Here is a 13905-nt window from a genome sequence, read left to right as displayed (position 1 = left end):
ACTTTCTTGGTGTGCTTGGACCATACTAGTTTGTTGGTGATGTTGTCACCTAGGAACTTGAAACTCTCGACCTGCTCCACTACAGCCCCGCCGTTGTGAATGGGGGTGTGTTCGCCCCTCCTTTTTCTGTAGTCCACGGGTATCTCCTTTGCCTTGCTCACGTTGAGGGAGAGGTTGTTGTCCTGGCACCACACTGCCAGATCCATTGACAAAATTTGAATTAAAGGTATACTCTATTTAAAGGCATAGCTTAAGATAAATGTACTGAAAAACTTATTGAATGAAACTCCATGAGAAAATCGGTTGGCCAGCAAGTGGAAGGGTTTTCAACAGTTTAATTACATTTATTCAACACACGCAAAGGAACCATGCCTGCAAAGACCGTTACGCAACTTCACAAGGTAAGTCTGAATACCAACTACTGAGAAGTGCGTAGGAAAGGCATGAGCAAGAAAGGCGTAATTTCCTAATTCAGAATCAGGCCCCAGGTCTCCAAATCTACAATTTGACACCACTTTCATGCCAATAAACTCTTTGCAAGGGTTGCCAGAAAAAAAAACTATTGAGAGCAACCAACAACTGAAACGCCTGGAGTTTTCTAAATGGCATTGACACCAGGTGCTGTGGTCAGATGAGATGAAAATAGAGTTCTTTGGCCACACACCACCAGTGGGTTTGACGCCGAAAGAAGGATGCATATGCAGAAAATAACCTCATACCTGCTCTAAGAAAAGGTGGTGGATCGTTATGTATTATAGGGTTGTTTTGCTTCCACTGGTCCTGGGGCCCTTGATAAAGTCAACGGCATCATGGACTCTACCGAGTACCAGGACATTTTAGCCAAAGACCTGGTTGCCTCTGCCAGGAGACTGAAACTTGGCCATAAGTGGATCTTCCAGCAAGACAATGATCCCAAGCACACATCAAAATCAACAAGAAATTGTTAATTGACCATCAAATCTACATTTTGGAATGGCCTTCTCAGTCTCCGGACTTGAACCCCATTGAAAACCTGTGGTTTGAATTGAAGAGGGCAGTCGATAGGAGCAGACAAAGGGATGTTAAGGATCTGGAAATATTCTGTATGGAGAAATTATCTAAGATCCCTCCCAATGTTCTCCAATATGAGATTGTTCTCCTATCTCCTTAAACATGATAGAAAAGGCTCAGTAACATTATCCTCGCAAGGGGTGGGTATTAAAAACAGGGGTGCCAAAAATGACATTGTTTTTTGCACATTTTTGTTCAGAATTTTTTATTTCATTATTTTTGGTTGATTCCATTGAGTAATTAATCAAGTAAAATATATTTCCCATGTTGGAAAATTACAATATAGCTCAGTACTGGTATTATTTATTCTATACATTATTTTTTGTTCATTTTTCTTTATCAAGGGTGCCACTCCTTTTGGAGGTGACTGTACCACACACCTCTCTCTTCCTCCAGAGTTACAACGATGCTCCCCAGGTGAGGTCAAAGAGTCCCAGGGCCTCCATGGTGGGGCCCAAGTCTCCCGTTTCACGGATCAGGCCAGTCTCACCCCCACCAATACCACGACCCCCAGAAATGGATATGTAATGTACTATGTCCCTTCAACTCAACTCTGGAACTCGAAGTCAGTTCCACTGCCTTTTTTAATTCTTCCCTTCTAATCAGGGACAGATTTAGACCTGGGACAACAGGTGTGTGCAAATAATTATCAGGCAGAACAGCAGGCCCCGGACCTTGTAGGGTAAGAGTTGTGTACCCATACTACATCATTAGCTCCAGCACCCCCTTCTGGTCATGTATTCACTGCTAATGCAATTGATTTACATGTTGTTCTATCTTTTGGCCACCAGAGAACAGTGCATAGCTACTGGTGTCTTTCTCATGTGGAGTTCAGGCCAGTCTATGGCAGGGGAGGCCAACCCTCCTCCTGGAGAACTACTGGGTTTGCAGAACTTCGCTCCTGCCCTGCTGAATACACACAGGATTCTACTATTCAGCTGCTCATCAGCTGTTTCATCAGCTTAATCAGGTATGTTAAAGTAGGGTTTGAACAAAAGCCTGCATGCCCAGTAGCTCTCCAAGAGGAGGGTTGGCAACTCCTAGTCTATGGGGTACATGACTTGTGCATAATATATTAATTCATAGGCACTGGACAGATGGAAAGAGAAAATTGTTGTTCAGAGTAACTTGTTAAAGATGGATAGATGAAATGGAATCAAGATGAACACACGCCAATCCTCACCCACAACACACTCTATTGTTCTCAGCTTAAACAAACACGATACTGATAGATAAGAGCACACATATTGTACTTTGAAACTTTAACACCATGGTAAATACTTTCCCCTTTTTTTTCTAAATAGCAAATCACAATCTCTAGGCTCATTTTGATAATGATCCAAAAACGTACTACCGGTATTCGTAATATTAGCTGATATTATGTTCATGAATTGGTCAAAGTCACCAACCAGGACACCATGTACAAAATGGTCTGGTGAGGATGATATTAACAGCTGCTTACTTGGTGTTCATCAATCTCTTGATCCATATTGATCAATGATTACTGTGCTGGCTGTGACAGTCTACATCTACATAGTCTACAGTACATAGTCTTGAAATTGAACAAAACATAACACAGTAGAAGACTGAATTTAAACAAGTATTTTTCTTCCCTGAAATACAGCGATTGTGATACTTATGTATTGTGTATTGTGTTTTTTTGGTGGTGTGGTTTTCATGTAAGCCTTTGGGCTTCCAACCACACCTTCACACTGTTTCACTTGTTTTCTTTGGTGCAAATAAATCCAACTCAAACTAAATCATCATAACTACTGGTTTACAGTAACAAAACACAACATCTTCTTGGAAGTATTTTAATCTTCACGATTAAGCTGAAATTGTTACTTTTAGTCGACACCTACTCTCCAACTCTGAGACAAGGATATACACAATTAGGACTCTGGTTGTCTATGTTCTCCCAATCCCTCAGGCACTTTAGGTTGAAATAAAAACACAGGGGATCCAAAAGTGAGTGATTACTGCACACAAAAATGCAGGTTTGACTTTATTTCTTTCAAACACATTAGAAACTAAAAATAAGAATACAATTCTTCACATTGTTGTTGCCTGGAGACGTTTTTCTGCCAAAGAGAAAGGAACCCAAATGAAACAAGAGAAGACAGCCATCATCAACGCTATTAAACATAAGGGCTTTTAAAAAAAACACCTACAGTTATTGTTTCATAAATAGGCGCAGCGTGATGAACAGACTTGATGGAGAGAAAGAGAGAGAGAGTGATGGAGTGATCAGAAGAGCGATGACAAGCCAGATGTCAGGGTTATATATCTCCACTCTACCAATCTGTCTCTACCAATCTCCTTCCCTCATTATCAGACACTTTCGGCTGATAAAGAAAAGCAACTTCAGATAAAGGAGCTTTATGACAATTCATATAATCAATATGCCCAGAAGTTGTACCAAAAAAGGATTTGTACAAAACAAAACATGTTTTTGTTTGTATACTTTCACAAAACTCATATTTTGTGATGTTTTCCAGGTAAAGGGCAGCCAACGTTTATGACGTTATTTCAGAGGATGAAAACAACTGATTTACCAAGTTTTATCTTACAAATATCATTATATTGACAATTCCTACGCCCAATAGAGTCCAAACAGCTATAAAAGCTGTTTAATCAATTTCCCTTATTCTTTGATAGTTAAATTACAACTGGTGTGATCCAATTCACAATCACACTGCACTTGGAACAAAAAAACTCGAGGAGTAAAAGAGTAAAACAAAAATCTATGTACAGCTTGAGGTGATGGCTACACTAACCAGCCGAGGCATAGTCCACAGAGGATCCTATGAACATCATCATCATCAGTTTAGATAGAGCAACACAACTCTGCTCAAAGACACACGGCAGTCTCTAAGGCAGTTCAGTAGGAAGGAGAGAGAGAGAGAGAGAGAGAGAGAGAGAGAGAGAGAGAGAGAGAGAGAGAGAGAGAGAGAGAGAGAGAGAGAGAGAGAGAGAGAGAGAGAGAGAGAGAGAGAGAGAGAGAGAGAGAGAGAGAGAGAGAGAGAGAGAGAGAGAGAGAGAGAGAGAGAGAGAGAGAGAGAGAGAGAGAGAGAGAGAGAGAGAGAGAGAGAGAGAGAGAGAGAGAGAGAGAGAGAGAGAGAGAGAGAAGTATAATACATGTGTTCTTTGTTAATTTCTTTTGAAGGCTAAAACATCTTGTCTTTCCTTTTAAAAAGTCTTGTTAGTTTGGGGTTTTGGTTTACATCTTGCTATGTGTGGAGAAAAAAAAGCCCCTAAGTGCTAAATTAACTTCTGGGATTTCAACAACGGTCATGATCAAAAATATGGTCATCAGCTTTGTCTTCCTCAAAACACAATCTAACGATATATCAGTAACGATCCAACGACACATCAGTAGATGTGACATTGCTGCCTATTCGTTCAACTCTTTGAGCACCTTTTCTTTCTGCCTCTATGGCCATCCAACAATTAAAAAGTCCAGAACTTTACATTTTTTAAAATCTAATATCAGGGGAGGGTGTTTGTTACAAAACTATCTGAAACCCACTCATGACATCAGTATGATTTTTTTCAAGGTAGATCATAAAGAACCACAAATATCAAAATATGGATGTTTTGCAATATGTGCTTATGTCTTTCTTGTTTTTGAGTGACGGTCAGTTGGTCAGATGGTTCAGCCAGAGTGGGGGGTGGTGGTCAAGGACTTTCTACTGGGGGAGAGGATAATCATGCCTTGGTTCAGTGAATAAAGAGTGGGACTGAATGTTGACCGGGTCTGGTTGCGATCCGGTCCATGGGTGGTTGAGTGGAGGTGTGTAGAGGTTAGAGGTCAGATCAGGTCAGGAACAGAGGCTTGTCTCTCTGAAGAGCTCTGAAGGAATAGAGAGGAACCACGACAAAGGAAAATGAATAGTAATCAATCAATAATAATCAATCAATGTTTTTTAAACAGACTTTTCAATTTGAACGATTGATAGACACTTGGGTTAGCAACTGTTCTAATTAACAGATGTTTAAGCAATACATAAAGGACTAGTTTCCTGGTCAACAATTAAGCCTCCTCCTGTAATACAAAGCTTGCTCAAAATAGAATCTAAATTCAAAGTACTTCTAGAATCTAAATTCAAAGTACTTCTTAGTCCATAACTGGGCCCTAAAGGTCAATCTGAATATGAACTCCATTCATACTCTCATATCTGCTATGTTTCTCCATTCTGCTTTGTCATACTACAGTTGAAGTCGGAGGTTTACATATACCTCAGATAAATACATTTAAACTCAGTTTTTCACAATTCCTGACTTTTATTCCTAGTAAAGATTAACTCTCTCAGGTCAGTTAGGATCACCCCTTTATTTTAAGAATGTGAAATGTCAGAATAATAGTAGAGAGAATGATTTATTTCAGCTTTTATGTCTTTCATCACATTCCCAGTGGGTCAGAAGTTTACATGCACTCAATTTGTATTTGGTAGCATTGCCTTTATTTTTTAAAAACTTTTGTCAAATGTTTCGGGTAGCCTTCCACAAGCTTGAATTTTGGCCCGTTCCTCCTGACAGAGCTGGTATAACTGAGTCAGGTTTGTAGGCCTCCTTGCTCGCACATGCTTTTTCAATTTCTGCCCACAAGTTTTCTCGAGGATTGAGGTCAGGGCTTTGTGATGGCCATTCCAATACCTTGACTTTGTTGTCCTTAAGCCATTTTGCCACAACTTTGGAAATATGCTTGGGGTCATTGTCCATTTGGAACACCCATTTGCGACCAAGCTTTAACTTCCTGACTGATGTCTTGAGATGTTGCTTCAGCATATCAGGTTATGTCGATATAGGACTCGTTTTACTGTGGATATAGATACTTTTTTACCTGTTTCCTCCAGCATCTTCACAAGGTCCTTTGCTGTTGTTCTGGGATTGATTTGCACATTTCGCACCAAAGCATGTTCATCTCTAGGAGACAGAACGCGTCTCCTTCCTGAGCGGTATGATGGCTGCGTGGTCCCATGATGTTTATACTTGCGTACTATTGTTTGTACAGATGAACGTGGTACCTTCAGGCATTTGGAAATTGCTCCCAAGGATGAACCAGACTTGTGGAGGTCTACAATTTTTTTTCTGAAGTCTTGGCTGATTTCTTTAGATTTTCCCATGATGTCAAGCAAAGAGGCACTGAGTTTGAAGGTAAGCCTTAAAATACATTCACAGGTACACCTCCAATTTACTCAAATTATGTCAATTTGCCTATTAGAAGCTTCTAAAGCCATGACATAATTTTCTGGAATTTTCCACGCTGTTTAAAGGCACAGTCAACTTAGTGTACGTAAACTTCTGACCCACTGGAATTGTGATGCAGTGAATTATAAGTGAAATAATCTGTCTGTAAACAATTGTTGGAAAAATTACTTGCATCATGCACAAAGTAGATGTTCTAAACGATTTGCCAAAACTATAGTTTGTTAACAATACATTTGTGGAGTGGTTGAAAAATGAGTTTTAATGACTCCAACCTAAGTGTATGTAAACTTCTGACTTCAACTGTAAATATAGGTTCAATCAAAATAAAAAATATATATATAATAAGGATGAGTATTTCTACCCATTGCCACAGTATTCGCTGGTCCAGTCGAGGTGCTGGCTGGGCCCATTTCGACACACCTGTCTGTAGTCCATGGATGGGGACAGTCCCTGCCCACCGGACGAGTTGAGCATGTTCTGGAAATCTGATTGGAGAGGGAATCCCTGGAAAAAAAATACAAAATTCAAAGTCTACCATTAGATACCATTTTCCAGTGTTATCTGTGTTATTCTACTCATAGAGATACACTAGTATGTGGACACCCCTTCAAATTAGTGGATTCGGCTATTTCAGCCACACCCGGTGTATACAATCAAGCACACAGCCATGCAATCTCCATAGACAAACACTGTCAAATTTCTGCCCAGCTAGAGCTGCCCCGGTCAACTGTAAGTGCTCTTATTGGGAAGTGGAAACGTCTAGGAGCAACAACGGCTCACAGTGTGTAGTGTGTAAAAGCGTAGTGTGTAAAAATGGTCTGTTCTCGGTTTGTAACACTCACTACCGAGTTCCAAACTGCCTCTGGAAGCAACGATAGCACAATAACTGTTCTTCTGGAACTTCATGAAATGGGTTTCCATGGCCGAGCAGCTGCACACAAGCCTAAGATCACCATGCACAATGCCAAGCGTCGGTTAGAGTGGTGTAAAGCTCGCCGCCATTTGACTCTGGAGCAGTGGAAACACGTTCTCTGGAGTGATGAATCACGCTTCACCATCTGGCAGTCCAGCAGACAAATCTGGGTTTGGCGGATGCCTTGTGAACAGTTTTGCTAGTTCCAACTATAAAGTTTTGTGGAGGAGGAATAATGGCCTGAGGCTGTTTTTATGGTTTGAGCTTGGCCCCTTAGTTCCATTGAAGGGTAATCTTAATGATACAGCATACAGTACAATGACATTCTAGACGATTCTGTGCTTCCAACTTTGTGGCAACAGTTTGGGGAAGGCCTTTTCCTGTTTCAGCATGACAATGCCCCTCTGCACAAAGCGAGGTCCATACAGAAATGGTTTGTCGAAATCAGTGTGGAAGAACTTGACTGGCCTGCGCAGAATCCTGACCTCAACTCCATCGAACACCTTTGGGATGAATTGGAACGCCGACTGCGAGCCAGGCCTAATTGCCCAACATCAATGCCCTAATGCTTTTGTGGTTGAATGGAAGCAAGTCCTCACAGCAATATTCCAACATCTAGCGGAAAGCCTTCCCAGAAGAGTGGAGGCTGTTATAGCAACAAAGAGGGGACCAACTCCATACTAATGCCCATGATTTTGGAATGAGATGTTCGATGAGCAAGTGGCCATGTGGTGTACAAACAATGACCAGTGAAATAAGCAATAGACTTTAGAATGTGTCAATAATGGCAGCCATCTTGGTCATGGATGAATTACAAATCAGTCTATTTAGAATAAATGGTAAAAGAGGCACAGCATTCTATTGAATTCTATGATTCTAATGTCAGTCATAACGAAGACCTAAGAGTCGAAACGTTGTCTGAGTATATCAAACTCGTATATATTTCCGTAGCAAAGTGCATCAGGGTAGCATGTACATATGTGCACATAATCATAAGCCAGACTTGGAGAATTATCCTTCAAAAGAGGATGAGCGCCTTGCATTTACATACAGATGGTTAGAATCTCACAAGTGGTTATGGAGTCTGAGTCCACAGCTCGCAATTCCCACGACACTGATGTCTCTGACAACAACAAAAAAGCCAATGACAGCCAATACAAGTCACGTGCTGTGATGTGTAAGAGCAACGGATCAGCTAGCTTGTGGATAACGGATCTGTGGATACTGTGGATGGGAAAGTATTTGCAGACTTCTCTATAGCAGTACGGCACTCAGATATATACGAATCAATTCACCAAATAATGACCTCCCATGTTATGTTATGGTATGACACTATTCAAATGAGCTGTGATAGACATTGGTCAAGAGACGATGACTCATGAGGGCATCGTCATTGTTGGGAGTTGGTTATTGACTGAGCTTCCCTATAGCGAGTCAATGGTAGACGTGAGAGTGTACTCTGAGGAGGTGGAGCCTGACCAGCTGGGGAAGCGGGAGAGACGGAAGATGGGGTGTAAAAAAGGAGTAGTTATTTTAATTAGGGGAGCAGAAATTTGAATGTTGGGGTTTCTTGAAGTGTTTGTCTTTTTTTGATTGGGGGAGGGAGGGAGGAGTGGGACAGATAGAGGAGATGGGGGAGAAAGAAATAGAGACAGAGAAAGACAGAGGGAGAGACAGAGAGATAGAAAGACAGACAGAGAAAGAGAGAGAGACTACGTATGAAAGGGAAGTGAATCTGGGCGCTACGCTGCAAGCTCTGCTCTGAAAGAGAGGGGACAGCAGGTGGCTGAGTTCTCTTCTCCTCCTCAGACTCTTACCTATTCAGGCATTGTTCCACAAATTCTTGTCCTTCACTCCATCACAAAGGCCCCATCTGCCCCTTTTTCTCTCTCTCTCTCTCTCTCTCTCTCTCTCTCTCTCGCCCATCCCCCCTCCCCTCTCCCCCCTTTCCCTACTCTATTAACTAAGGAAAAAAGTTTCAGCACTCGCGGTTTTTTTTGCACTCTCTCCCCACCAAAATATGCAAAATTGAGCAAGGGAGGATTATTACTCCCCGTGGGATTTAAAAGTCCCCAATAAAAGAGGGATCTGAGTGCTGGGGGCTTAGTGGCAACCAAACCCAAACCTCTGTTTAACCATTCTTCCCCCCCTTTTCTCCATGGACTGACACAGCCATACAGGCAGCCCCATACAAGCAGCTCATCTAAAATTGGACTTCAGACAAATTCATATTCTAATCTGCATGAAGACTGAGGCACTCTTCTACCCCCCCCCCCCCCCCCCCCCCCTATTCTTTTTCTTCGATCAGCAACAGTTAATTTGCCTGCTGAGAGTAGATAAATGGCAGTTCCTGCTCTTCAAAAAACAACAACGATACCCACATGCTTAGTGAATACTGTACCTCAAGTCTACCATCTCAAAGCTTCACTCTTAGAAAAAAGGGTTCTACGTTGAACCCAAAATTGTTTTTACCTGGAACCAAAAAGGGTTCTTCAAAGGGTTCTCCTATGGGGACAGCTGAAGAACCCTTTTAGGTTTTAGATAGCACCTTTTTATCTAAGAGTGTACAGTATCAACATGCTCCCTTTCCTTTATATTCTATATTCTAAGGAGGTTAAATAATCTGAACACATTGGACAGGTAAGAGTGGTAGAACACAGTCTAACTGCTAGTATATGTTGTTTAACCTCCATATTGATATAACTCGTCTAGGAAGTGAGTGGCATAGAAAACTACCATTCACCCCAACGCCTTTACCTAGAATCTCCCACCAACCCTTGTGTTGTTATTCATTCTAAGTACCACGCTCAGGAGATCAGGAGGTGAGTGTTCTCTCTCACTCAAGAGGTATGTCACCTGTTCCCCTGGATACCCGTTTCCATAACGACCTGGTCCCGTTGATACCTGATAACCTAGTCCTCTTATTAAACTAATGTCCCTCTCAAATGACACCACCCTATGGAGCTCAAAAGTAGTTCCCTAAAGGGAAAAGACAGTGGGTCATGTTAGATCGTACAGGGAGTAAAGCTGATCCTGTGGTAACATCTCCTCTAATATTATAAAGAGCCCCCTCTCGGATATATCTTCTGTGGTTTATTTGTTGTTGTTGATTTTCCTCAGGACAATATGTCTGTTGCATTAGTGAGGCAGCGAATCTGGGTGTTTTTGTGCATAGAAACGGATGGGTGATTTAACCTCCGAAGGGGTCAGTTACTTTTAAAATACAATTCTGATGTACAGTTTGCATTCTTGTATGTATTCTGTATCTAAGGTCCAGAGAGTGAGAGAGAGAGAGAGAGAGAGAGAGCGAAAGAGAGAGGTCCACTTCCCTTTTTCCAATCTGCGTTGTTGACTAGCCCCTACAGAGAACTCATCTCATTTCCTGTGTATGTGTCCTGTCCTGTCTGCTAGACTGGCTTCATCAGATAGCCCTGCCTGCCTGTGCGTTTTGTCTCCACCACTGATGCATTCATCAATCTCAATGTGCTGCTGTTGGTGCCCTTATATAACATCCTCAGCCTAATGCATTTGTTTATTACTGGGAGAAAATGGAAAATGGGGGATTGTGTGTGTGCGTGTGTGTGCGTGTGTGTAGGGGAGTTGTGTTTTTGAGAGAAAAGGAAAAACAGGGATAGAGAGAAAGAGTGTGTGTAATGTGAATGTACAGTATTAGACTGGCAGTAGTATGAATACATCCTATCTTGCCTTCAATCTCTGGCACATGAAGGGACCGGATATGATTGTAAATAACATCGAAATGAATCATCTAGAACTGTGATTCTCAACCGGTGGGTCGAGGTTTTGAACGGGTCCATAGTGACTCAGTAAAAAATACATAAAACATTTATTTACTGACTTCTTATGAAAAATACTGCAGTCTCAACTTAAACAACTAACGTCAGGTAGAAAGTGTGTAGAGATGATATATTTTTTAAATAATTTAACCTGTGAACTATTTTTCTTCAATCACAGTCTTTTCAATATAGAGTTATTAGCAGCGCTATTTAGCGTATTTGGTTGATGTTGTGGTCTCATAGCAGTGAGCTTAACATTCTTCATCAAGAATATGGGCAAAATAGAATGAATGACAATGAAAAAGGTGGGGCTGTTGTTCCCTAGTCATATACTTGGTGTATTTACCGTCAATATAGCACTAAACATAGTTTTACAGATTGCATTTTGGCAACACCAAAAAATCGTGTGTAAAGTGTTTGAAGCTGTACATTGTAGGTGACCATGTCTGAGTGTATGACCACAATATGCATAATATGTACAGTGTGTGTTTGTGTGCGCACTTGAGTTTGTGTTTTTGCATGTGTGTTGAACTCACCTGGGCCACAATGCTGTTCATTGACTACAGCTCAGAGTTAGTGCCCTCAAAGCTCATCACTAAGCTAAGCTACCTGGGACTAAACACCCTCCTCTGCAACTGGATCCTGGACTTCCTGACGGGCTGTCCCCAGGTGGTAAGTGTAGGCAACAACACATCTGCCACGCTGATCCTCAACACAGGAGCCCCTCAGGGGTGCGTGCTTAGTCCCCTCCTATACTCCTTGTTCACTCACGACTGCGTGGCCAGGCACGACTCCAACACCATCATTAAGTTTGCCGACGATACAACGGTGGTAGGCCTGATCACCGACAACAATGAGACAGCCTATAGGGAGGAGATCAGAGACCTGGCAGTGTGGTGCCAGGACAACAACCTCTCCCTCAATGTGACAAGGGAGATGATCGTGGCATACAGGAAAAGGAGGGCTGAACATGCCCCATTCTCATCGACGGGGCTGCAGTGGAGCAGGTCTAGAACTTCAAGTTCCGTGGTGTCCATATCACCAACAAACTAACATGGTCCAAACACACCAAGACAGTTGTGAAGAGGGCATGACAACACCTCAGGAGATTTGACATGGGTCCTCAGATCCTCAAAAAGTTCTACAGCTGCACCATCGAAAGCATCCTGACTGATTGCATCACCACCTGGTATGGCAACTGCTCGGCATCCGACCGCAAGGCGCTACAGAGGGTAGTGCGTACAGCCCATCACTGGGGCCAAGCTTCCTGCCACCCAGGACCTCTATACCAGGCAGTGTCAGAGGAAGGCCCCAAAAATTGCCAAAGACTCCAGCCACCCTAGTCATAGACTGTTCTCTCTGCTACAGTACGGCAAGCTGTACCGGAGTGCCAAGTCTAAGTCCAAAAGACTCCTTAACAGCTTCTACCCCCAAGCCATAACAGTGCTGAACAGCTAGTCAAATGACTTCCTGAACTATTTTCATTGACACCCAGTTTTTTTTACGCCGCTAGTATCTACGCATAATCACTTTATTACCTCAATTACCCTGTACACATTGACTCGGTACCGGTACCCCTTGTATATATAGCCTCGTAAATGTTATTTTATTGTGTTACTTGTTCTTTTTTTTTTTACTTTAGTTTATTTAGTAAATGTTTTCTTAACTCTTGTTTTTCTCAAAACTGCATTGTTGGTTAATGCCTTGTAAGTAAGCATTTCACGGTAAAGTCTACACCTGTTGTATTCGGCGCATGTAATACATAAAATGTGATTTGATTTTGAGTGTGTTTTTATGCATTTGGGCATGTGTGTGTGTGTGCCTGTTCAACTAACCTGTCCCATTGAGGGTGAGTGCAGAGACAGCGGGTGTCCTCCGAGCTGTTGCTGGTGGTGCATTCCTAGGTGGGAGTGGGAGTGGAGCGGCGGGCTGATCTGGAAAGGAGGGGGGGACACCGCCGCCATGCTGCCCAGAGACACCCCACCTGAATGGGGTCCACTGGGCCGGGGGGTCACCCCCCGGGAGAGACCTTGGAGGGGGGACAGGTGGGGGCTGAGGCCGGCCTGGTGCTGCTGGGACTGCTGTTGCTGGTGGTGGGGGTGGGGGTGGTGGCTCTGGTGATGGTAAGGGTGGCTCATGTAGAGGCTGGGGTGGGAGTGATGGGGGTGGGGGTGCTGCTGGGGGTGCTGGTGGCCTGATCCGGGGAACACGGGGGGCTTGGGGCCCAGCATGGAGGAGGCCTGGGACACTTTGACCTCACCTGGCTCATTGTAACTCTGAAGGGAGGGAGGGAGAGATAAAGAGAGAGAGATAGAGGACAGAGAAAGGAAGACGGGAGAAGGAGTTGGAAAGACAGAGATGGGAAAGCGAGAGATGGAAGCGGGAGAGAGAGAGAGCACAACAGTGATACCAGAGTCCTACAGAGTCAGCTGACCACTGCTCTTATGAAGACTTATCACGATAGAAGAACTACAGCTCCCAGGTTATGTCTGGTTCTGATCCCTACCTGTGAGACCAGGCTTGCTCTGTATGCCGCCAGCTGCTTCAGGTATTCCTTCTTGGCAGTCTCTGTCTTCTTTTTGTACACCTATAAAAGACAGAACAGTAAACATTGCACTTCAGTTGCCAAACTACTTCATTCCTAGAAAGAAACCCATCTACCGGGGTTAGTGTTTATGTCCTATGAAGCTATTATGATGCTAAATAATACTCAAAAGGTTTCCAATTTATATAGAACTAGATTGTTCCTCTTCACAATCCATCCATCCGTCTGTTTTTGTCTGTCTGTCTGTCTGTCTGTCTGTCTGTCTGTCTGTCTGTCTTCCGAGCTGTTGCTGTTCTCTCTCCAGGAAGTACACTGTCCTGTCCTCAGACAGACATCCTCCTCCACCTTTACTGCTATGCTCCTCTCCGTGTGCAGCTCTACGCCACACTGGA

At 43.0% G+C, this 13905-nt stretch overlaps 1 protein-coding gene across 3 annotated transcripts in view; it reads right to left on the bottom strand.

The window, feature by feature from the left end:
* Window positions 1-3019: 3019 nt before the first annotated feature.
* Window positions 3020-13905, bottom strand: part of LOC110530213 (thymocyte selection-associated high mobility group box protein TOX) — a 57612-nt gene continuing 46726 nt past the window's right edge. For 2 of the 3 annotated variants that reach the window (XM_036985771.1, XM_036985769.1), the window contains 4 exons: window positions 13475-13555; window positions 12804-13244; window positions 6623-6765; window positions 3020-4903 (listed from right to left, as the gene is read on the bottom strand). In XM_036985771.1, coding sequence (XP_036841666.1) covers window positions 4867-4903; window positions 6623-6765; window positions 12804-13244; window positions 13475-13555 — 702 coding nt within the window. In that variant the 3' untranslated portion in view covers window positions 3020-4866. The remainder of the gene's footprint in view (window positions 4904-6622; window positions 6766-12803; window positions 13245-13474; window positions 13556-13905) is intronic. The other variant, XM_036985770.1, reaches the window with a different exon arrangement.

This window comes from Oncorhynchus mykiss, chromosome 8 (genome assembly GCF_013265735.2).
Source record: "Oncorhynchus mykiss isolate Arlee chromosome 8, USDA_OmykA_1.1, whole genome shotgun sequence".
Taxonomy (NCBI): Eukaryota; Metazoa; Chordata; class Actinopteri; order Salmoniformes; family Salmonidae; genus Oncorhynchus; species Oncorhynchus mykiss.
The sequence above is the reverse complement of the archived record's forward strand: the minus strand, read 5'-3'. Positions and strand labels throughout refer to the sequence as shown.